Source organism: Macaca mulatta, chromosome 10, assembly GCF_049350105.2.
Source record: "Macaca mulatta isolate MMU2019108-1 chromosome 10, T2T-MMU8v2.0, whole genome shotgun sequence".
NCBI classification, from domain to species: domain Eukaryota; kingdom Metazoa; phylum Chordata; class Mammalia; order Primates; family Cercopithecidae; genus Macaca; species Macaca mulatta.
The window spans coordinates 81,254,410-81,279,546 of record NC_133415.1 but is presented as its reverse complement, the minus strand read 5'-3'; the positions used below and the strand labels follow the sequence as shown (position 1 = coordinate 81,279,546).

At 47.1% G+C, this 25,137-nt stretch overlaps 2 protein-coding genes across 3 annotated transcripts; both read left to right on the top strand.

Moving 5' to 3' along the window:
* Positions 1 to 7,035: 7,035 nt before the first annotated feature.
* Positions 7,036 to 7,682, top strand: C10H20orf141 (chromosome 10 C20orf141 homolog). The gene is made up of 2 exons (NM_001194749.1): positions 7,036 to 7,295; positions 7,391 to 7,682. Exons 1-2 carry the CDS (start codon positions 7,036 to 7,038, stop codon positions 7,626 to 7,628), a joined length of 498 nt encoding a protein of 165 aa, NP_001181678.1. The 3' UTR covers positions 7,629 to 7,682.
* A 481-nt stretch (positions 7,683 to 8,163) lies between these two features.
* TMEM239 (transmembrane protein 239) lies at positions 8,164 to 12,146 on the top strand. Of its 2 annotated transcripts, none has more exons than XM_001114406.5 (2): positions 8,164 to 8,277; positions 8,368 to 12,146. In XM_001114406.5, exons 1-2 carry the CDS (start codon positions 8,197 to 8,199, stop codon positions 8,872 to 8,874), a joined length of 588 nt encoding a protein of 195 aa, XP_001114406.1. In that variant the 5' UTR covers positions 8,164 to 8,196; the 3' UTR covers positions 8,875 to 12,146. The 2 variants fall into 2 exon arrangements, with proteins under 2 accessions (XP_001114406.1, XP_001114368.1); XM_001114368.5 differs by having other exon boundaries at positions 8,226 to 8,277; positions 8,405 to 9,920.
* Positions 12,147 to 25,137: the final 12,991 nt, after the last annotated feature.

Here is a 25,137-nt window from a genome sequence, read left to right as displayed (position 1 = left end):
AGTTTTATCCCTGGTATTTGATGCTGTCACTGGTAATTTTATCTTAAGCCACAAGAGTATATCCACATAACGTTTCATTTATCCTGGGAAGGAATATTCCTGATCTCCATAGCATGACTGTTGATTTGTTCTTTGTAACTAAGTCATTTTTATCAAAATGCTACAAAATATAGTTTTGGTTTTGTTTTTTTTAGAGATACTGTCCTGGGCCGGGCACGGTGGCTCAAGCCTGTAATCCCAGCACTTTGGGAGGCCGAGACGGGCGGATCACGAGGTCAGGAGATCGAGACCATCCTGGCTAACACGGTGAAACCCCGTCTCTACTAAAAATACAAAAAAAAAATAAGCCGGGCGAGGTGGCGGGCGCCTGTAGTCCCAGCTGCTCGGGAGGCTGAGGCAGGAGAATTGCGCGAACCCGGGAGGCGGAGCTTGCAGTGAGCGGAGATCTGGCCACTGCACTCCAGCCTGGGCGACAGAGCCAGACTCCGTCTCAAAAAAAAAAAAAAAAAAGAGATACTGTCCTGCTCTGTTGAGGAAAACAGCCCCATACCACCTAGCGGGTACCCCGAGTCCGGCGGAGACAAAGGAGTTAGAAAGGGGCAGAATAAGCGTTTAAAAGGCGAGTCCACGGACGGGAGGGACCGGAGCATCGGAGGCTTGCTCAGGGCCCAGAGCTCTCAGGCTCCGCCCAATTTATTGGTTTACAAGCTCTTTGTTCTTAGGGCAGATGGGAGGAGGAGGAAGGGATGAGGAAAAGGATTAATCAGTGAAGGAGAACTCGAGAGTCATTTGATAAGACGTATAGTAGTGGCGGTTTCTATGAATTTCCTTGAGCAAAGGCGAGTGTCTAAACTACTTAAGATCTTTAACTGGCTGGGTGTGGTGGCTCATGCCTGTAATCCCAGCACTTTGTGAGGCCAAGGCGGGCGGATCACGAAGTCAGGAGATCGAGACCATCCTCACACGGTGAAACCCCGTCTCTACTAAAAATACAAAAAATTAGCCAGGCATGGTGGCCGGCGCCTGTAGTCCCAGCTACTCGGGAGGCTGAGGCAGGAGAATGGCGTGAACCCAGGAGGCGGAGCTTGCAGTGAGCCGAGATCGTGCCACGGCACTCCAGCCTGGGCAACAGAGAAAGACTCCGTCTCAGAAAAAAAAAAAAAAAAAAAGGAAAAAAAAATTTAACTTATCAGGACTTAAACAGGCGGGAGTGGGTTTCAGGAGGAGCCAAGATGTTTGAGTATACTCCACTGCTTCAAGGGAGTGTTATCTGCCTGAGCAACCTGTGGAATGCCGCTGAGTGGTTATGCTCTGGGGCATAAAGACATGAAGGCAATAAGGAGACGTTTCTCCTCAGAGGCCGCCCATGACTTCCCATGGGTGTCTCACATAGGGAAGACTAACTCAACTGGCACCCCGGAAACTCTCTTTCCCACAGCCTAGGCTGGAGTGCAGTGGTGTGATCACAGCTCACTGCAGCCTCGAACTCCTGGGTTCAAGCGATCCTCCCACCTCAGCCTCCCAAGTATCTGGGACGTATCACCACGCTTAGCTAATTTCTACCTTTTTTTTTTTTTTTTTTTTTTTTTGAGACGAAGTCCCACTGTGTCACCAGGCTGGAGTGCTGTGGTGTGATCTAGGCTCACTACAACCTCCACTTCCTGGGTTCAAGCGATTCTCCTGCCTCAGCCTCCCAAGTAGCTGGGATTATAGGCACGTGCCACCACATTCAGCTAATTTTTTAGTAGACACTGGGTTTCACTGTGTTAAAATTTCATCAGCTACTTGAGTGGCTGAGGCACATGAAATTTTTAGTAGAGACGACGTTTTACTGTGTTAGCCAGAATGGTCTCAATCTCCTGACTTCCTGATTTGCCCGCCTTGGGCGTCCCAAAGTGCTGAGATTACAGGTGTGAGTCACTGCTCCCAGCCATATATTTTTTTTTTCCAGAGACAAGATTTCGCTATGTTATCCAGGCTACAACATAGTTTTTATTTTTATTTCAATTGCTTTAGGGGTACAAGCGGTTTTTGGTTACAAGGGAGAATTGTACAGTGGTGAAGTCTGAAATTTTAGAGCACCCATCACCCAAGTAGTGTACATTGTATGCAACATGTAGTTTTTTATCTGTCAACCCCCACTTACCCTCCTCCTTCTGAGCCTTCAATGTCCATTATACCATTCTGTATGCCTTTGCAAACCCACAGCCTAGCTTCCATTCATAAGTGAGAACATATGGTATTTGGCTTTCCATTCCTTAGTTACTTCACTTAGAATAATGACCTCCAGTTCCATCCAAAAGACATTATTTCACTCTTTTTTATGGCTGAGTAGTATTCCACACACACACACACCACATTCCCTCTATTCACTCATCAGTTGATGGGCACTTAGATAGGTTCCATATCTTTGTAAGTGTGAACTGTGCTGCAATAAACTATGTATTCAGGTGTCTTTTTGATATAATAACTTATTTTCCTTTGGGTAGATATCCAGTAGTGAGATTGCTGAATTGAATGTAGATCTATGTTTAGTTATCTGAGAAATCTTCATACAGTTTTCCATAGACATCCAGGCTACAATATAGTATTAAAGGTAAATCACATTTAGGCTTGTAATAGAAGACTCTGCTCTATGCCTTTCCCAAGCCAAGCACTTTTAGTTCTTTTTGTTATTTCTCCTATATTTTTCTCTATGCTTAGATTTCTTGTTACTTCCTTTTTTTCTTTTTTTTTTTTTCTTTTCTTCTTCTTCTTTTTTTTTAAAAGACAATTTCTTGTTCTGTTGTCCAGACTGGAGTGCAGTGGTAAGATCTCAGCTCACTGCAACCTCTGCCTCCCAGGCTTAAGTGACCCTTGTGCCTCGGCCACTAAAGTAACTGGGATTACAGATGCCTGCCACCATGCCCAGTTAATTTTTGTATTTTTAGTAGAGATGGAGTTTCACCATGTTGGCCAGGCTGGTCTTGATCTCCTGCCCTTAAGTGATCTGCCCGCCTCAGCCTCCCGAAGTTCTGGGATTACAGATGTGAGCCACTGTGCATTTCTTGATTTTTCTATACGTAGTTATTATCTGTGGATTTCTGCTATGAAAAAAAGGAGTTTTTCTACCACCTTCCCCTCAATACGCACATCCAGATACACAAACATACACTCCCTCCTTCCGTCTTCATAAAGCTAAATCACCATTTGGAATCAATATTCAGTGCTTTTGTTATGACTATGTAAATACTATGTTTAGGCCGGGTGTGGTGGCTCACGCCTGTAATCTCAGCACTTTGGGAGGCCGAGGCAGGGGGATCACAAGGTCAGGAGATCGAGACCACGGTGAAACCCTGTCTCTACTAAAAATACAAAAAATTAGCGGGGCGCGGTTGCGGGCGCCTGTAGTCCCAGCTACTCGGGAGGCTGAGGCAGGAGAATGGCGGGAACCCGGGAGGGGGAGCTTGCAGTGAGCCGAGATCGCGCCACTGCCCTCCAGCCAGGGGGACAGAGCAAGACTCCATCTCAAAAAACAAAACTAAATAAATAACTAAATAAATAAATAAATAAATAAATAAATATTATGTTTAACTTTTTGTGCTACCTGGAGTTAGTAATTACTTTGTTTTTATCATTTGCTTAGTTTTCTAGGCACCAGTCATTAATTCAATCCCAAAGCTTCCAATATAACTGAACATTTACTCAATATATCCAAACATAGCTAATAATCAGTTGATTTCATTTTCCTCTGGAGACATCACTCCTGGAGCACATCTTCTGGTTTCAGGCTGGGTTGGTTACTTTCTTTACCCGGGAGTATATTTGACATCCCAGGCTTTTCTCATCATCCGTTTTCTGTGTTTAATCTCATTTATTGAATGCCATATTGCTGTCTTTCTTAGTTTAATTCCTTGTTTTGCTGAAGCACATCCTCCAGTAGCTTTCTAAGAAAGGGTATATGCAAGGTCAAATTTTTGAGAACTTGTATAATTGAAATGTCATTATTTTACCCTCCCAATTAATAATCATTTAGACATATACATTTCTGTATTGGAAATCATTTTGAGGGCATTTATTGTCTTCTAGCTACGAGTACTGGTGTTTAGAAGTGTGATACCATTCTTGCTTCAGATCCAATGTATGTGATTTTTTATATGATGGAAGCTCTTAGGAGTGTCTTTTTATCCCTGCTAATGTGAATTTCATTATATGCCTTGGTGTTAGCTAGTCCTTTTTCACTTATTGTGCTGTGAATTGGTGGAAACTTATGGTCTAGAGAATCATGTCCTTCAATTCTGAAGAGTCTCTTCATTTTTAAAAATCTTCCCCTTCTGGTCAGGCAGGGTGGCTCATGCCTGTAATCCCAGCACTTTGGGAGGCCAAGGCAGGTGGATCATCTGAGGTCAGGAGTTTGAGACCAGCCTGGCCGACATGGTGAAACCCTGTCTCTACTAAAAATACAAAAATTAGCCGGGTGTGGTGGCGGGCGCCTGTAATCCCAGTTATTTGGGAGGCCGAAGCAGGAGATCGCTTAAACCTGGGAGGCAGAGGTTATAGTGAGCTGAGATGGTGCCATTGCACTCCAGCCTGGGTGACAAGAGCGAAACTCTGTCTCGAAAAAAAAAAAAAAAAAAAGATTTTCCTCCTGAGAGCACTCCCTCAATAAACCATGTGTACAAGTATCCCCACCTCAGGTTCTCTTTTTAGAAATTATGACCCATTGATATAGTCTGAATATTCGTCCAAATCTTATGTTGAAATCTCAAATCCCGATGTTGGAGGTGGGGCCTGAAGGGAGGTGTTTGGGTCATGGGGGTGGATACCTCATTTGGTGCTGTCCTCAAAATAGTGAGTTTTCGGCCGGGCGCGGTGGCTCAAGCCTGTAATCCCAGCACTTTGGGAGGCCGAGATGGGCGGATCACAAGGTCAGGAGATCGAGACCATCCTGGCTAACACGGTGAAACCCCGTCTCTACTAAAAAAATACAAAAAACTAGCCGGGCGCGGTGGCGGGCGCCTGTAGTCCCAGCTACTCAGGAGGCTGAGGCAGGAGAATGGCGTGAACCCGGGAGGCGGAGCTTGCAGTGAGCTGAGATCCGGCCACTGCACTCCAGCCTGGGCGGCAGAGCGAGACTCCGTCTCAAAAAAAAAAAAAAAAAAAAAATAGTGAGTTTTCTCAAGATCTGGTTGTTTAAGTGTGTGGCAACTCCCCCAACCACCACTCTCTCCCTTGCTCCTACTCACCCTTTGCCTTCTGCCATGATTGGAAGTTTCCTGAGGCCTCCCCAGAAGCAGATGCTGGTACCCTGCTTCCTGTACTGCCTGCAAAACTGCAAGCCAATTAAGCCTCTTTTCTTATAAAGTACCCAGTCTCAGGTATTTCTTCATAGCAACGCAAGAATGGCCTAATACACTCACCATCTGGCACAGTGCCTGGCCCGTAAGAAGCACTTAAATAAATGATTGTTGAATAAAAAATAAACTCTGAGAAAATCACAGACAGAACTCTCCTATACATGCGTGGAGAGCACCTGGTGCATAGTAAATCTTTAAGGAGCTTTAGTCTCTCCGATCCCCCCATGCCCTGCAATATGGAGTAGCCTCATCTTGGTGGACTCTTCAGGACATGCTCCCCAGGTCTGTATGTCCAGGAATGCAATTGTGTGGATGCATCCAGGGTTGATCAGGCTCAGGGAATTGGCAATCTTAGACCTTAATGCTCCTTTACAAACACAATTGGAACTTAATGCAAAAAAAAAAAAAAAAAAAAAAAATTCTGGGATCTTCTGCTATACCTTATCCCGTTATGGACAAATCTACTCCGAAAGTCCAGCTGCTGGATAAGCAAGAACAGCCAGAGCAAGAGCGATCAGTGCATGGTCGCTAGGACTGGTGACACTGGTCTCTGGGCAAGGCCTGCTAGAGGTGGATATGCAGCCTGATTCTTGTTCTGTCTCCTCCTCTCCTAGGGGCTGTATGGCCACTGTCTCCCTTTTTGCCACCCCTACCAGTTTTCCTTCAAAGTATGATATGCGGGCAAAGATTAAGTTCTCTTAATTATGACACATTTCCACTCTTGCCTCTCAAGTCACTAAACTGAGATGCGCTGGACTCCTATGGCTACCACCCATTTACAGATTATCAGTGTAATATGATATACTGATAATCGAGGTGACTAACCCCTTCATTATATGTTCATTTTCCATTCATATAACTCCATTCTCAGTTATAAGTTCATATAACTCCATTCTGAGTGTAACCTTAACCTCTAATATGTGGGTTACTAGGTCATAGTCCTCTTAAATTCATGTCCTCTACCTCATTACTGGAAACCCAGTATGCATAATACCCACTATAAACTGTAGTGCTTAGAACACCTGAACAGCCCCCTCCTCTCCCACCCCCATTTAGCAGGTTATATGACAGCCCCGCCCCAGAAGCCTCAGGCAGTCTCCTGGCAGAGCCCATCTCTGCAATCTGGAACTGCAGGCCTGAAAAATCCCCCAGAAGGACCCACAGGGAAGATAGCTGGGGACAGAGATATTGAATGACTTGCCCCTGGACATGCAGCTCTGCAAACTCACAGGAAGAAGAAAGCAGACCTTGCTCCCTTGGACAGATGCCCAAATAGTAATGGGGTTAGAATGCCTTCCTGACAACTCAGATCCCCAAGGGAGGGCCCTAGGGCAGAGAATTAGCAAAGGCAAGAGGATGAGTCTTAGTTCTCAGAAATCCCTGACTTCCCAGCTAAGCCCCACCTAGGCCACCAGCTGCTTATGAGGCTAGAGCAGCAGCAGCAGCCCCCTCCCTACCCCACGGCCCCACCTGGCAACAAGTCACAATGCCCCAGGTGCCCAGTCCCAGAATGCTGACCAAAGTGGGAGGAAGTGAGGAGGGTTTGGTGGGTGAGTATGGGGGAGGGGGAGACTCTGCAGGAACCTAATTCGCCACTCCGAGCTCACCCTTGTATCTGCCAGGGCCCTACCCCTTCCCCAACTCCCATTCCTGTAATCTTTTTCAGCACTAGTTCTTCCTGTCACCTCCACCTCCCTCCATGACCCGGCTCTGCTTACCCAGACCCGAAGCCCTTGAGGATCCGATCCCAGTTCCTCCTAGGGGCCTGGGTGCTGGGGAGGGGTTGGGTAGTCCAGTGCATCCACGTGTGTCCTCCTGGGGCCCTAACTGGGCCCAGCTCCTGGACAGTGTCCTAGGGCTGGGGGCACTAGGGCTGACAATCCGGGCAGTCTTTTCCACAACTGGCCCAGCCCTGCTGCTGCTTCTGGTCAGCTTCCTCGCCTTTGACCTGCTCCATAGGTAAGTGGGCAACAGCCTGGCAGGTGGGCATTGTAGGCGGGCAGGCCAGTGGACAACTTCCCTAAACCCAGCTGCCACCCTCTCTCTCTCCACAGGCCCGCAGGTCGCACTCTGCCACAGCACAAACTTCTCACGAGGGGCCAGAGTCAGGGGGCCGGTGAGGGTCCAGGACAGCAGGAGGCTCTACTCTTGCAAATGGGGAGAGTCTCAGGACAACTTAGCCTCCAGGACGCGCTGCTGCTGCTGCTCATGGGGCTGGGCCCGCTTCTGAGAGCCTGCGGCATGCCCTTGACCCTGCTTGGCCTGGCTTTCTGTCTCCATCCTTGGGCCTGAGAGCCCCTCCGCACAACTCAGTGTCCTTCAAATATACAATGGCCACCCTGCTTCCTCATGCCCCCTTTTCTCCTTCCTGGCTGGGCAGGTGGGACAATACCCCTTTCTTCCCAGCCTGAACCTCACAGGGCCTCCAGTCCTATAATATAGGTATCAGATACCCGGGTCTGAGTCTTGGGGCCGCCAGAGAAGGCAGGATACAAGCCAGGGAGCCTGGGGAAGAATGTGGCAGCCATCTCAGAGCCTGTGGGTTGGGGGCAGTCACTCTGACCTCCTCTGTGGCTCTAGAGAATGAACGTCCAGACAGAAAGACTTGCAGGAGAGCAGGGTGGAAAGGGGTGGGTATCAGCCAGCAGGGAAAGCAGGGAAGGGACGGGGATCCAGGGAGGGCTTCCCATGAGAAAGCATGAGAAACTACATCTGCGGGGCTCTGAGGCTCCCCTGCCAGCCTGGAGGGTCTGTGCAGAGGGACTCGGGTGGGCCTCACACCCTGCAGTGACTCCTCTCTTGGCTGGACCCCACCCCAGCCCGGGTCACAAAGGGGCTCCTCTGGGAAGGGTGGGGGTAGATGAGAGTGGGGACTTGGATTTGCCTGCCAGGCCGTCCTGGGTGCTGCAGGAAGCAACATGACTTAGGTAACTGCCCAGAGGTAAGTCCCAGACCCCAACTCTGTTGCCCCACCCCACCCACACTGGTGCCCTCCTGACCCCTGTACCCCCTCTCTGCCCCCCGCCCCGAGGTCCCAGGCATCTCCAAGGCCCTGGCCCTCTCCCCAGGTGCACCAGCCGTGATGCAGCAGCCGCGAGTGGAGACAGATACCATCGGGGCTGGCGAGGGGCCACAGCAGGCAGTGCCCTGGTCAGCCTGGGTCACAAGGCATGGCTGGGTACGCTGGTGGGTGAGCCACGTGCCCCCGAGCTGGATCCAGTGGTGGAGCACCTCGAACTGGCGGCAACCGCTGCAGCGCCTGCTGTGGGGTCTGGAGGGGATACTCTACCTGCTGCTGGCACTGATGCTGTGCCATGCACTCTTCACCACTGGCTCCTACCTACTGAGCTCCTTGTGGCCCGTCGTGGCCGCCGTGTGGCGCCACCTGCTACCGGCTCTCCTGCTGCTGGTGCTCAGTGCCCTGCCTGCCCTCCTCTTCACGGCCTCCTTCCTGCTGCTCTTCTCCACACTGCTAAGCCTCGTGGGCCTCCTCACCTCCATGACTCACCCAGGCTACACTCAGGATTTGGATCAATAGAAGGGCAACCCCATCCCACTGCCTGTGTCTGTTGAGCCCTGGCCTAGGGCCTGAGACCCTGTGGGGAGAGGGAGGGCAATGGGATAAGGGCCCCCTGCCTTGGCAGGCCCCAGACCCCCAGTCCCGAACAGGTAGACTGGCCTGACCCCGGACTCCTTCCTCAAGTCAATGCTGCAGGTTCCTGGTGTGAGGGGCTGGGGCCTTTGAGAAGAGCGGGCAGAACAGATGGCTTAGCCATTGGTGGAAATTGCTTAGCCAGGGGCAGAGCTTGACCAAGCCACTGACAGTGCCCATATGGATGTGATGATACCCGTGGGGCCCTCTTGGCAACTGACAGCATCTTTTTTTCACAGTCACTCAGCTGTCTCAGCTTCAGACTCACTGAAAACTTCTACCTGGGCACCCCTGGCCTTGCCATTCCTCCCAGCAATTCCCTTTTTTCATTTCCAGGAGAACCACAGACTCTAGAGAGGGTCCCAGTGACAAAAATCTATCAGGGAGAAGGCTGGCCAGAAGCCAGGAGACCTCAACTCCCTCGCCTCCAAACCTTGCAGCCCAGGCATCCTCCTCCCTAGACTTCCTACTTCCTGCCTCAGTCCGCATCCCCAAGTCTGAGAAATGGGCCAACTGGGGTCAGACAGTACCTACTCACTCTCTAAGAATCCCAAGGTCTGTTATGGGAAAATGATCAAGAAGTCTCATTTCACCCACTTACACAATGTGTGGCCTTGGCCAATTAATTCATTTGAGTCTCAATGTTAGGTGGGCCACTTCTGTCATGGGGTTGTTGTGAGTCAAAGACAATATCTATTTGTGAAGCATTTTGTCAAAACCAAAAACCTGTAAGATGTTGTTTTCACCTCTAAGAACATTCGGTAGGCTCAAAAGATCTTTTGACCCCAAAGACTGTTGAAGGAACAGGATGCTTCTCTGGGCTTTCAGATCAACTCTCTGTCCTGGTTAGAATTTTGGCCCTAAAATGGTAAACAAGAGGTTGGTTAAGTGTGGACAAGATATAAAAGGTCATGTGCCATGAAATCTCAAAATGTGCACATGTTGAACTATTTTGATTATGAAATGCTTGGGCCTGGGGCTGGGTGCCAGGAGATGCTTGCACAGCTGTGTAAGTGGGGAAAGCACAGTCCCAGGGTTTCCAAAACTGACCCAGCAAGCCGCTCAGGCACCAGAAGGGCTTTGGAAAGGGCAATCCTTTGATGCCCTGAATGCTGGCCATTCGTTCACTTGCTGGCCCCTCCAACAAAACATTGAGTTATTACCAAGTAAGCTACATGATAGACAACTTTATCCACACCTGACCCCCACCCAATCCCTGGCCATCCCCAACTCCTGCCCAGTTCTGATCCCTGCTTTATATATAACCCTAAAATCCTTGCTCTTGAAACCCCAGACCCAAGGTCCTCTTCTCTTGCCCCATAAATACTCAGGGCCTTGGGGTTGGTCCCTAGAACCCTGGTTCATTTTTGCCTTAGAGTTTTGCAACCCTCCATGCCACTGATTACATGCCTTCAGCATCAGTGCCAAAACCCAAGGTCCAGTCCTTCCTTTCTGTTTCTTTGTATTTCTCCCTGCATTATGGCCTGGTAGCGAGAGCAAGGTAGGACATGGGGCTGACATAGTCTCATGGTTAGATGGGTTTTGGTGTATGAGCTGAGGCTGGGCTTGAATACTAGCACTCTCACTTACTAGCTCCATGCCCTTAGTGGAAATTGCTAAACCTTCCTCAACTTCACTTTCCTCATGGATAAAACTAAGCAAGAACTCCTGTCTTAGGGTTCTGGCATGTGAGTGAAGGACCTGGGACCGCTCCTAGCACCACAAATTATAGCTATGCTGTGACCATCCCATTTTAGAGATGAGAAGTCAGGCCCAGGATAGCCATTTGCCAGTGGCAAGGCCAGGCCATCTGAGTCCTACCAGGCTACTCAAGAGAAGGTGAAGGGGGCAAAGGAAACACAAACAACCTGACTAACTGAAGACCCCATGGCTTCTCAAGAGCTCCTATCAGAGCTAAAGCCCAAGCCTAGGGAGGTTATGAGTCAAACCAATCTAGATGTCTGGCGGGCTGAGGATTCAGGATCCCATGTGGTGAGGGCGGAGACCAGGTTGCCTGGCCTAGATCCATCATTGACTTGGCCATGCATTGCTAGCCAGAGACATTGCTCTGGAGCCTTGGGTCCATTCCAATGAAGAGGGAGAGGAGTCTTGGGCCCTGACCAGATGCACTGGTGGATGGGATGTGGGCAGCAGCAAGGAGAAGACCTTCTTCCTTTGCCCGCAGAATATATACCTTTTACCCTTCTGCCCAGCTGGTATGGGGTAAGGAGGTGCAGCCAGACTGGAGAGCAGATGGGCAATACTCATCACATTGGATCAGCATATACCCTAGGACCCAGAATCCCAGAATGCATTTTCACAGAGGTCTATAAGGGCCTTGCTTCTCAAAATGTAGTCCCAGAATCAGCAACATAGGCATCACCTGGAAGCTGGTTAGAAATACAGTCTCAGGCCCTGCTGCAGACCGGCTGAATCAGAGCCTGCAATTTTTTTTTTTTTTTTTTTAAGACAGAGTCTTGCTTTGTTGTCCAGGCTGGAGTGCAGTGGTACAATCTCAGCTCACTGCACTCCACCTCCCAGGTTCAAGCAATTCTCCTGCCTCAGCCTCCCAAGTAGCTGGGATTACAGGCGCCTGCCACCGAGTCTGACTAATTTTTGTATTTTTAGTAGAGACGGGGTTTCACCACGTTGGTGCCAGACTGGTCTCGAACTCCTGACCTCAGGTGATCCACCCGCCTCAGCCTCCCAAAGTGCTGGGATTACAGGCATGAGCCACCGTGCCTGGCCAAGAGCCTGCATTTTAACAAGATTCCCAGGTGATACATTGCACCCTGTTTGAGAAGCGAAGCATAAGGGGGCACTATGAGAATGCCTATTGCACTGTTACTAGTGGGAGCAGGGTAGGTAAAGGGAAGGGTAAAACAAGGCAGATGGGCCCAAGGGGCAACAGTTAGAAGGGGCAGAAGGTACATGAACCAATCTTAAAATCCTAGCATTGAAAAATAAATGGAATGAGAATACAATTCCTTTTACACAAATGTAAAAGGTATGTCAGCAAAACAAGACACTTTTTGGCAAGAACACATAAAAACGGAAGATAAACAGAATGGAATGGACAACTCTAAGGGCAGGCAAGTGGGAGTAGGGTATAGAGATAACAGGCAATAAAGCTAGAGAGCTTGCAGAGGCGAAACGTGATACCATCAACATAATTCCTGAAATTCCTTTAAAAGTAGAAAAAGTCGTCCATTTAGCGTTAAAAGGCTTAAAAATTCAAGTCTGGGGAGAATGGGCATGGTGAAATGATGGAGTTCTAAGTCATTCGGTTTGGGCCAAGAAGGGCGAGCCTTCCTATCGGCCTGTATGTGACCTCTGCTGCTGCGTGGATGTCTTTGCCCTCCCCCACCGCACCCGGTAGGCCGCTCTCATGGGATTGGACTGTGAGCCTGGGATCCAGCAACAACTTCGGCCTGGCCGGAAAAATAAGGTCAAGGAGAGCATAAGGAACCGGAGCGGAGGCGGTGTCAGCGAGAGGGGCCTTAAGTCTAAGGAGAGAAGGGATCTACAGCGGTGCACACACGTGCTGGGGAATACTGGGGGTGGGGGGTGGGCAATAGGGCTTCCCTCCGCCCCTAGGAACAGGGAAGGCGGCGTCAGGGGGCGCAAGCTGCTGAGGGGTAACCCTTCAAGAGATGGAGCGTCAGTGGCCACTCAGGGAAGGAGAGGGGTCCCGGAAAGGAGGAAGCCGTGCGACATCCAGGAACCTCCAAGGGCCAGCTGCGGGAGACAGCGAGGGGGCCGCTCTCCTTCAGACTCGTGAGCGTAGAGAAAGGGGTAGGCGGGGAGAGGCTGAGTGAGGCTGGGGTGGGGAGGGGCAGCCGGCCCCAGGGAAGGAAGGAGGAGACAGGGTCGTCAGGGAGGGGGAGGACGCCTGTGCAGCGCGCGCTAGACCAACGCCCGGGGGCAGGGACAAGGTCATTGAGGCCGTGGTCACAGACGCGTCGGGAGGGAAGGGGCCACGTCGGGCGGGATGCATTGAGGCGACAGGAGCGCCTGGTCAGACAGCAGCTACTTGGAGGCAGGGGAAGGCGTGGTGGGGGATCCCCTGCGGTGGGGACCCCGTGAGGACACCGGAGGCCGGCCGTGGGGTGCGGAGCGCCGAGGGCACTGCTCTCCCCCAGGCCCAAGCGCGCGGAGAGGGGCGAGGGCGAAGACGACCTTCAGGCAGAGAGGGACAGACCAGGGTCCGAGGCTGGGAGGGAAATCCCAAGCTCGGCCCGGTTGGGAGGTCGTGGGCATCCACACGGGGAATGTGCTGGCGGCCCTGAAGCGTCGATGTCCCTGGACTCGCCGAACAGACTGGGGACGGAAGGCGCGCAAGGAGAGCCCTCTGGCTCTGGCAAGGAAGGGGCAGGCTTGGCGGGGGTGGGAAGAGGGAGCGGGGGGAGGGATGTCCCACAGGCTAAGACACCAGCACTTACGGCGGGGCGGGAGGGTAAGGAGAGGGATCTCAGGGCCACTGTCATCACAGTGGCAGCTTCGTTGACTCTCACCCCTTGCCCCAAATCGCTGGCCTGCCGCCCCTCCCCCTCACCAGAGACCCCGAGGCATCGACGGCAGAGTTCCTGAGAACCCTGGAGAAGGAACAGCCCGATATAGCCAACTGAGCTGGGACTCTGACTCCTGGCATAGCCTGAGCCTGATATTATCAAATGCCCTGAGGTAAAAAGCTGTCATTTGTGAGGATCCGACAGGGTCTGGATGCAGCCACTTTTCGACAAGTTTTTTTGTTTGTTTTTCTGCTGAGCATTTTCATCTGTATTCTGGAGCTCATACTTGCATCCTTTGTACTGATTCTGTTACCGACCCTCAAGGGGGTTTTGGATCCCAGTAGGTTTTTTTCCTTGCTTGGTGCCGTTCATGCCAATAAAATGAGACCAGGTTCGGTTAAGCAGAGCAGAAACTTTATCACTGATCAAGGAATGTAGAAGGGGAGCCTGAGATCAAAGCACCTTCTTGAGGGAAGGGGTAGGGCGAAGAGGGATTTGTAAGATGTCTTAGGGTAGTAGGCAGAGACTGGGGGAGGGGATTCCTGGAAAGATGGGGCTTTCCAGGGAGAACTGGAGTGTGTGCAGTCTCTCCTTCACCCCAGCATTTTATGTGCCCCGGCTAAGTGCACCTCCACCCCTCATCCCCTCGCCGCCCCCGCCCCCCGCCTCCCCCGGGCAGAGATTACAATATGGTAATGAGGCGAGGATTCAGGTTCAGGTCAGGGTAGCACTGCTGAGCTCCCTTCTCATCTTGTGGCTTGTTTGTGGTTACTGGCTTCCAGCCTCCGTTTTTGAAAGCAAACACAACTGTGAACACTGGTTAATTTCACAGGTTTTGGGGCTTGCTGAAAGATTTGGGGTTACTCTGCGGTGACAGTTCCCTACCTTGAAAATATTTTCCATCTTAAAAGAACTTGATTTAACATCTGTTGGTTCTATCATATTTTCCAGGTTGTGTCTTCAAATGTCTTACCCACAAAATACCAGTTTTTAAAATTAATATGTGACATTGTATCCTTGAGAAATATTTGTAACATGTATGAAAGTTATGAACCTCTCTAAACTGAGAGACCACATCAATCTAAAGGACAGATGTTATCAGGTTAGGGCCTCTTCCTGTGTGCTCCTCATCTTACTGTGCAAGCTGGGATTCCCAGACAATGGCAAATAGAACTGCTGTTCACAGATATCTTTGACTTGATACTGATTTAAAATGAACTGCTTGCTTCTAAGTTTCCACCATTAAGAATTATGTAGATTGTTGTAGATTTCTGGTAGTTAACTTTTATTCAGTTAAAGAAATTTCTTTCAAGACCTAGTTTACTAACAATTTTGGTCAAGAATGGATGTTGAATTATAAAATTGCTTTTTCTATATTATGAGAACTATTCTACTGTATTCTGTTTATTCAGTGAATTACATTTTTGTTTCTTTTATTAAACTGCTTTTATGGTTTTGTTTTGTTTGAGATGGAGTCTCTCTCTGTTGCCCAGGCTGGAGTGCAGTGGCATGATCTCAGCTCACCGCAACCTCTGCCTCCTGAATTCAAGCGATTCTCCAGCCTCAGTCTCCCAAGTAGCTGGGACTACAGGCACCCATCACCATGCCTGGCTAATTTTTTGTACTTTTTTCTTGTTGTTAGTGTAGAGACAGGGTTTTGCCACATTGCCCAGGCTGGTCTCAAACCCCCTGTACTCAAGCAATCCACCTGCCTCGGCTTCCTAAAGTGCTTGTGTTACAGGTGTGAGCCATGGCGGTTGGCCAGTTTGTTCTTTTTTTATTAGTGTGGACTATCCCATTGTATGAAAATACAGTAATTTATCCATTCTCTTGTTGATGAACATTTGGGTTGTTTCAAGGTTTTGGCTATCAATAAAACATCTATGAATATTTTTAAGTCTTTCAGTGGACAGAGTCACTTATTTCTTTTGCACCAGAATTGCTGGGTCATAAAGTGTGCAAATGTTCAACTTTAGTAAATGTTGCCCAGTCATCTCCAAAGTTGTTATATCAATTTATATCAATTTCCACTGCTTTTTTTGCAACCTGTCCACCTAATTTGTTTGGAGTGTCTGCTCTCCAAGGTCTCATTAGACATGATATTTGCATTTCTGTTTCTCATTTTCACTTTTGCTTGGGTGATTTCTTAGAGGAAGAGGAAATACTATATCATCTTCAAACTGCACAACCCCTTTTCTTTTAAAAACCAGGAATGCAAGTTTGGTTTAACATCCAAAAAACAACTAATGTAATTCACCCAATTATCAAAAAAAAAAAAAAAAAGCCCATATGATCATTTCCATAACTGCAGAAAAGGTATTTGATAAAATACAACATCTATTCTTGATAAAAGCTCTCAGCAAACTAGGAATAAAAGGAAATATTCTCAACTTGATAGAAGGCATCCATGAAAGAGTTGTAGCTAGTATCATGGTAGTAGTATCAGCTACTTCATGGTGGAAAAACTGAATACTTTCCAACTAAGATCAGAAACAAGAATGTCCACTCTCACTACTTCTATTCAATGATTGTACTAAATGACCCAGCCACTGCAATAACACAAGAAATGTAAATAAAAGGCACACAGATTGGAAAGCAGTAAGTAAAACTGTCTTTATTGGTAGACAAAAGAATCATCTATGTAGAAAATCCAAAGAAATCTATAAAAAAGTTACTAGAACGAAGTGAATTTGACAAGGTAGTTAACACGTATACACAGTCATGGTTGTGATACAAGGTCAATATACAAAAATCAATTGTATTTTCTGTACTTGCAATGAACAATCAGAATAGAAAACATTTTAAAGTGACTACTTCCAATAATAGAAAAATATGAAGCACTTAGGGGTAAATCTGACAAAAGATGTGAAAGACCTGTACACTGAAAACTACAAAATACTGCTGAGAAAAATTAAAGACCTAAATAAGTGGAGAGAAATACTTTGTGCATGGGGTCAGATATGGGTCAGACATATTGTTAAGATGTCAATTTTCCCCAATTCATCCATATATTCAATACAATCACAATCAAAACTCCAGCAGCATTTTTATAGGAATTGACAAGCTGATTTTAAAACTCCTATGGAAATGTAAAGGACCTAGAAGAGCCAAAATAACTTTGATAAAGAACAAAGTTGAGGCCTGGCATGGTGGCTCAAGCCTGTAATCCTAGCACTTTGGGAGGCTGAGGCGGGCACATCACCTTGGAGGAGGTCAGGAGTTCAAGATCAGCCTGGCCAACATGGTGAAACCCCATCTCTACTAAAAATACAAAAATTAGCCAGGTGTACTGGCGTGTGCCTGTAATCCCAGCTACTCTGGAGGCTGAGGCAGGAGAATCGCTTGAACCCGGGAGGCGGAGGTTGTAGTTAGCTGAGATCGTACCATTGCACTCCAGCCTGGGAGATAAGAGCGAAATTCTGTCTGTCTCAAAAAAAAAAAAAAAAAAAAAAGGACCAAGTTGAAGGACTAACACTTCCCAATGTCAAGATTTCATAAAGCTACAGTCAAAAGAGTGTGGTATTGGTATAAAGAGAGACAAACAGACAGTAGAGTCCAGAATTAGATCCACACATATATGAACAAGTGAGTCTCAATGCAAGTGCAAAGGTAATAGTCTTCAACCAATGGTGCTGAACCATTGTATATTCATATAAAAATGAATTTCAATTTATACCTCACACCATAAACAAAATAAAACTCAAAACATAAACAAAAATAAACTCATATTTGATCATAGACCTAAATGTAAAACCAAAAACTATAAACTTTCTAAGAGAAAACACAGAAAACAAATAGTAGTAACCTTGGATTAGGCAAAGATTTCTTAGATATGACACCAAAAGCACAATCCAAAATCTGAAAGAAAAATTTGATTAACTGTACTTTATCAAAATTAAAAACTTCTGTTCTTGAAAAGACATTGTTAAGAAAAAAAGAACCTGGCCGGGCGCGGTGGCTCACGCCTGTAATCCCAGCACTTTGGGAGGCCGAGACGGGCGGATCACGAGGTCAGGAGATCGAGACCATCCTGGCTAAAACGGTGAAACCCCGTCTCTACTAAAAAATACAAAAAACTAGCCGGGCGAGGTGGCGGGCGCCTATAGTCCCAGCTACTCGGGAGGCTGAGGCAGGAGAATGGCGTGAACCCGGGAGGCGGAGCTTGCAGTGAGCTGAGATCCGGCCACTGCACTCCAGCCTGGGCGACAGAGCGAGACTCCGTCTCAAAAAAAAAAAAAAAAAAAAGAAAAAAAGAACCCAAGCCACAGACTGGAAGAAAGTATTTTCAGATCATATCTGATAAAATACTTGTATCCAGAATAAAGAACTCTCAAAGTCCAATATGTAAAAAGGTGGATAGAGAGAAAGAGAGAGAAAAATGTGAAAAAATACTTAACAGAAGAAGATATATAGATGAAAAATAAGCACATGAAAAGATGTTCAACATCACTGGTCATTAGAAAAATGTGAACTAAAACCATAATGGGGATACCACTACCCATCTATTGGAACGGCTAATATTAAAAAGACTGATCATACCAAGTGCTGGCAAGGATGTGGAGGAATTGCAACTCTCATACATTGTTGGTGGGAATGTAAAATTGTAGAATCACTTTGAAAAATTGTTTGGCAGTTTCTTAAAATGTTAAATATACACCTACCATATAGCCACTTCGTTCTTAGGTAAAAATGAAAACATATGTCCATACAAAGACTTGTATTATAAATGTTCATGGCAGCTTTACTTATAATAGTCAAAAGCTGAAAATAACTCAAATGTCCATCAATAGGTGAATGGATAAATGTTGATATATCCATACAACTGAATACTATTCAGCTATAAAAAGGAATAAATTGTTGATACAACATGGATGAATTTCCAGTTGTTCCATTAATCCCATTCATTAGGATGAGTGAAAGATGCCAGATGAAAAAAAAGAGTACCCATAAGTAGGAGTTGAACAATGAGAACACATGGACATAGGGAGGGAGGGGAACAACACACACCAGGGCCAGTAGGTGGTTGGTGGTGAGGGGAAGGACAGCATTAGGACAAATAGCTAATGCATGTGGGGCTCAAAACCTAGATGACCGGTTGACAGGTACAGCAAACCACCATGGCATACGGATACCTATGTAACAAGCCTGTATGTTCTGCAATTGTATCCTGGAACTTAAAGTAAAATTTTAAAAATAATAATAATAAAGAAAGAAAGAAGTACCTATTGAAAGATTCCATCCATATAAAATTCTAGAAAATACAACCTGATCTATAGTAACAGAAAGCAGTAAGTACCCATGATAGCTTGGGAACAGGAGCAGGGGGATGTGAGGAAGCTATGGGGAGGAATGACGGAGGAATTATAAAGAGGTAGAAGAATAAATTTCATTATCTTAATTGTGATGATTTCATAGATGTGTGTGTATATATATATATATCAACTTGTATGTGAAGTCTATTGCATGTCAATCCCACTTCAGTAAAGAAGGTTTTTGTTTTGTTTTTTAGAGACAGGGTCTCATTTTGTCACCCAGGCTGGAGTGCAGTGGTGGAATCATGGGTCACCACAGCCTCAAACTTCTGGGCCCAAGTGATCCTCCTGTCTCAGCCTCCCATGTAACTGGGACTACAGGTATCCACCACTACACCCAGATAATTTATTTTTTATTTTTTGTAGAGTCGAAGGTGGGAGAGGGTGTCACTTTGTTGCCCAGACTGGTCTTGAACTTCTGCCTTCAAGTGATCCTCCCACCTCAGCCTTCCAAAGCGCTGAGTTTACAGGTGTCAGCCACCACACCTGGCCAAGCAGGTTTTGTTTTGTATTTTTGAGAGGAATCTTGCTTTGTCACCCGGGCTGGAGTGCAGTGGTGCCATCTCGGTTCACTGCAAGCTCCGCCTCCCGGATTCACGCCATTCTTCTGCCTCAGCCTCCCGAGTAGCTGGGACTACAGGTGCCTGCCACCACGCCCGGCTAACTTTTTGTATTTTAGAGATGGGGTTTCACCGTGTTACCCAGGATGGTCTCAGTCTCCTGATCCCGTGATCCGCCCGCCTTAGCCTCCCGAAGTGCTGGGATTACAGGCGTAAGCCATCGTGCCTGGACCAAGCAAGTTTTTTTTTTTTTTTTTTTTTTAAACAATAGGCTCATTTCTTTGCAATCAGAGTTTATCTTTCACTGATGTACCTGTTTAGATGTACTTCAATACTGTACTAAACACACAACCTAGGCAGGAAACTGGGTAATGCAACAGAAGGCAAGTTATCTACTTTTGCTGGGAAACTTCCATTTATATTGTTGTTATAATTATTATTAAAGATGGGGTTTCGCTCTTGTTGCCCAGACTGGAGTGCAGGGGCGTGCTCTTGGCTCACTGCAGCCTCTGTCACCTGGGCTCAAGCAATTCTCCTGCCTCAGCCTCCCAAGTAGCTGGGATTACAGGCGTGTGCCATGACGCCTGACTAATTTTTATATTTGTGGTAGAGACAGGGTTTCATCATGTTGGCCAGGCTGGTCTCAAACTCCTGATCTCCAGTGATATACCTGCCTCAGGCTTCCAAAGTGCTGGGATTACAGGTATAAGCCACTGCACCTGGCCAAGTTTTACTTTTCTTTCTTTCTTTCTTTTTTTTTTTTTTTTTTTTTTTTTTTTGAGACAGAGTCTCACGCTGTTGCCCAGGCTGGAGTGCAGTGGCGCGATCTCCACTCACTGCAAGCTCCGCCTCCCAGGTTCACGCCATTCTCCTGCCTCAGCCTCTCGTGTAGCTGGGACTATAGGCGCCCGCCACCGTGCCCGGCTAATTTTTGTATTTTCAGTAGAGACAGTGTTTCACCATGTCAGTCAGGATGGTCTCGATCTCCTGACCTCGTGATCCGCCTGTCTCGGCCTCCCAAAGTGCTGGGATTACAGGCGTGAGCCACTGCACCCGTTTTTTTTGTTTGTTTGTTTTTTTGTTTTTTTTTTTTTTTGAGATGGAGTCTTGCTCTGTTGCCCAGGCTGGGATACAGTGGCGCGATCTCGGCTCACTGCAACCTCCACCTCCCAGGTTCAAGCAATTCTCCTGCTTCAGCCTCTCGAGTAGCTAGGATTACAGGCACACACCACCATGCCCAGCTAATTTTTTTTGTTGTTCTTGTTTTTTTTTTTTTTTTTTGAGATGGAGTTTCGCTCTTGTTGCCCAGGCTGGAGTGCAGTGCAGTGGCGTGGTCTCAGCTCACACTGCAACCTCTGCCTCCTGGGCTCATGTGATTCTCCTACCTCAGCCTCCCAAGTAGCTGGGATTACAGGCATGCACCACCACACCTGGCTTTTTTTTTTTTTTTTTGAGAGGGAGTTTCGCTCTTGTTGCCCAGGCTCTTGTAGTGGCGTGATATTGGCTCACCGCAACCTCTGCCTCCTGGCTGAAGAGATTCTTCTACCTCAGCCTCCCAAGTAGCGTGGGATTACAGGTATTCTCCATCACGCTCGGCTAATTTTTGTATTTTTAGTAGAGACAGGGTTTCACCATGTTGGTCAGGCTGGTCTTGAACTCCTGACCTCATGTGATTCACCCGCCTCAGCCTCCCAAAGGGTTGAGGTTGCAGGCGTGAGCCACAGCGCCTGGCTGAAGTTTTACTTTTCTTAAAGAGAATTTTTTTTTTTTCCTGGAAAATAAGTGCTGACATCACAACTGAAGTGCTCATGCATCTTTTACTCCTTTCAGGAATATCTTGGTATGGCAAATGAATGGATACAGAGTCCATTCTTTAAAACCAATTCCATGAATGACAGGAAGTCAATGTAAGATTGTCTTATTAAATGATCTGTCAATGGTCAAATATGAATGGTATTTGAGACAATGAAGTTTGAGTTCTCTCTTGCTTAACTAGCAAATAGTGGGCCTACATACCGGGGCAACTTAAGATTTCCATTATTTTCACATCTCAGAAAAAAAAAAAAAGGAAAAAAAGGGAAATGATTTAAATGTTAAGTGATAACTCATATAAGGCTATTTATATAAGTTTCTTGCTTCCCAGTCGGGACTGAATAAAATCTACAATCGAGGAGTCAAATTTTTAAGTGTTTTGTACCATATGCTTATATGACAACAAACTGAGCAACATTTATTCTATTCTTTTTTTTCCTTTTGAGATGGAGTCTCACTCTGTCATCCAGGCTGGAGTGCAGTGGCGCGATCTCAGCTCACTGTAAGCTCCACCTCCCGAGTTCATGCCATTCTCCTGCCTTAGCCTCCCGAATAGCTGGGACTACAGGTGCCCACCACCACACCCAGCTAATTTTTTGTATTTTTAATAGAGACAGGGTTTCACGTATTAGCCAGGATAGTCTCGAACTCCTGACCTTGTGATCTGCCCGCCTCAGCCTCCCAAAGTACTGGGATTACAGGCGTGACCCACTGCACCTGGCCTCTTTATTCTATTCTTATGATAAATTTCAAGTTTAAAGAGATTAAGCTATTTCCACAAATGTTAAAGGATTGTAAGAAAGTTTTAAGGACAAAGGTGTTGGGACATTGCAGTTGGGACATGGCACCGTGGGCCATGCCAGCCACATAGCAAAATGGGGTGGAAACTAAAAATATGGAGGTAAGGCTAAGCATGGTGGCTCACACCTATAATCCTAGCACTTCGGGAGGCTGAGGCAGGCACATCACTTAAGCCCAGGAGTTTGTGACCAGCCTGGGCAACATGATGAAACCCCATCTCTACCAATCAATCAATCATTCAATCAATAAGCTGGGCATGGTGGTGTGTGCCTGTAGTCCCAACTATTTGGGAGGCTAAGGTGGGAGGATCACTTGAGCCTGGGAGGCAGATGTTGCAGTGAGCTGTGATGGCACCACTGCATTCCAGCCTGGACAACAGATACCTTGTCTGTCTGTCTCTGTCTCTGTCTGTCTCTGTGTGTGTGTGTGTGTGTGTGTGTGTGTGTGTGTGTGTGTGTGTGTGTTCATATGTATGTATGGCAGTAGAATGAAGGGGATATTGAGCACATTTGAAGATTCTCCAGTTTTCTTAGTGTGAAAGCTCCAGATCTGGGATAGGGTTTGAAGCAAGTGAAAAAGCCTTGGCTAGGCTCAGTAGGGAAGGTGACAGGATTCCTGGAGAACAGGACGGGAAACAACAGAGATCTCACTGAGGCTGTATCACTCAAATTACTTTTTCCTGAAAATCAATCCAGGTGAAGTTTTCTCCAGCAATACCAGGAAGCCCCAGAATCAGAGGTACAAAGGTGTCTGAAGAGAGAAAAGGATTTTGAGAAGGAAGGGCAGAGTGACAAGGGATTGGGCAAACTGGATACAGCTGAAGAGGGCTGCTCCAAGGATGGGTTTTTGTTAAAGAAAAAAATCAATTTGGGGGCTGAGCACAGTGGCTCACACCTGTTGTCTCAGTACTTTGGGAAGCCAAGGTGGGAGGATTGCTTGAGGTAAGGAGTTCAAGGCCAGTCTGGGCAACATAGCAAGACCTTGTTTTCATATTAAAAAAAAAAAGTGAAAAAATAAATTAAAAAAATCAAATGTTGCAAATAATGATTAAAACTCTTATCTAACAAGAAGCTTTCTTTCATTTTGGTATGTCCCTTCTCCTTTCTGTTTATACCAGAGAAAGCTGAATTTAAAAGTTTCAGGAACTGTGCCAATACTTTTGTACACTGTCTCATTTGGTTCCTCTAAAGGGTTTTTTTTTTTTTTTTTTTTTTTTTGAGACGGAGTCTCGCTCTGTCGCCCAGGCTGGAGTGCAGTGGCCGGATCTCAGCTCACTGCAAGCTCCGCCTCCCGGGTTTACGCCATTCTCCTGCCTCAGCCTCCCAAGTAGCTGGGACTACAGGCGCCCGCCACTTCGCCCGGCTAGTTTTTTGTATTTTTTTAGTAGAGACGGGGTTTCACCGGGTTAGCCAGGATGGTCTCGATCTCCTGACTTCGTGATCCGTCCGTCTCGGCCTCCCAAAGTGCTGGGATTACAGGCTTGAGCCACCGCGCCCGGCCACTAAAGGGTTTTATTAAGTCATATTGTCTGCGGAGTTTCCAGCACCAGTGTGTTGATTCATTAGCTTCCCTTCATTTGCATTTAGTCTAGTAGATGGCTAGCAAGGATCAACACTTTTCTGGTCTGCTATTTCTATCTCCTTTTGTGTGAGATGTTATGTCCTTTAACAAGGTAACATTTCATTATTAAGTATGGAAAGTTAACGCAAGAATTCTGCATCCTTCTCTTTTTTTGAGACTGAGTTTTACTTGTCGCCCAGGCTGGAGTGCAGCCCCACGATCTCAGCTCACTGCAAGCTCCGCCTCCCGGGTTCACGCCATTCTCCTGCCTCAGCCTCCAGAGTAGCTGGGACTACAAGCGCCCGCCACCACGCCCAGCTATCTTTTTGTGTTTTTAGTAGAGATGGGGTTTCACCGCGTTAGCCAGGATGGTCTCGATCTGACCTTGTGATCCGCCCGTCTTGGCCTAACAAAGTGCTGGGATTATAGGTGTGGGCCACCGCGCCCAGCTACATCCTTCTCTTCTATCCATTCTACTTCAAAATTATTTATGGGGTCTTCATGTTACCTTATATTTCTGCCCTCACATCACTTATCAGTCCACTGCCATGCTCCATCCCTCACACCAGCCCACATTTTAGCTCACACTCTACTACTGACATTCTCTGTAGGGTCATGAACCTAGGATCAAGACTACCTGTTAAAGCTGAAATCCTGTACCTCCCTGGTTTTAACTTCTGCATGGAACTTAAAATAGCCTCTCTACCACCACCCCACCCCGGCACCCACCTTGGATTTTGTGTCCCTCGGCTCCTTTTCTGTCTTACCACCAGAACCAAAGAGGTTGGTCTGTGTTCTCTTTCCTTCCATTGCATATCTCATCAACCAAGTTAGAAGTTTCAAATAGAGGCCAGGCGCGGTGGCTCACGCCTGTAATCCCAGCACTTTGGGAGGCTGAGGTGGGCGGATCACGAGGTCAAGAGATCGAGCTCATCCTGGCCAACATGGTGAAATCCCCTCTACTAAAAATACAAAAACTAGCTGGGCATGGTGGTGTGTACCTGTAGTCACAGCTACTTGGGAGGCTGAGGCAGAAGAATTGCTTGAACCCAGGAGGTAGAGGTTGCAGTGAGCTGAGATCACCCCACTAAACTCCAGCCTGAGCGAGACTCCATCTCAAAAAAAAAAAAAAAAAAAAAAAAGTTTCGAATACGTCTCCCACTTGGGTTTGGGAGTTTCTGGTTTAATTCCAACCACTTACTGTGTGTCCATATGTGCCAAGAATTATGCAAGATAAGGTTATGCATTTTCGTATCTTTAGGGGTAGATGAATAATGAATATACACGCGAATGCATGAGACCGGGAGGTACAAGTAAGAACTAGCCAGATCCAAAATTCCATACAAAATATTGATAATTTCCATTCAGCCCTTGATTTTTCCGCAATCTCAAAGAGGTGCTGACAATAGGGGACCCCTCCAGGATCTCTGTTAAATACACATGTTCTGGTGAGGGTAGAAATCAGTGAGACAGGAAGGCATATTCAATGATTTCTAAATAGTGTGGGGTCAAAGGCCCCATGTCGGACAAAGCCCAGATGCAACCTCCCCCACTCTTAAGATCATGGTTTGGGATATCCACTTCACACAGGAA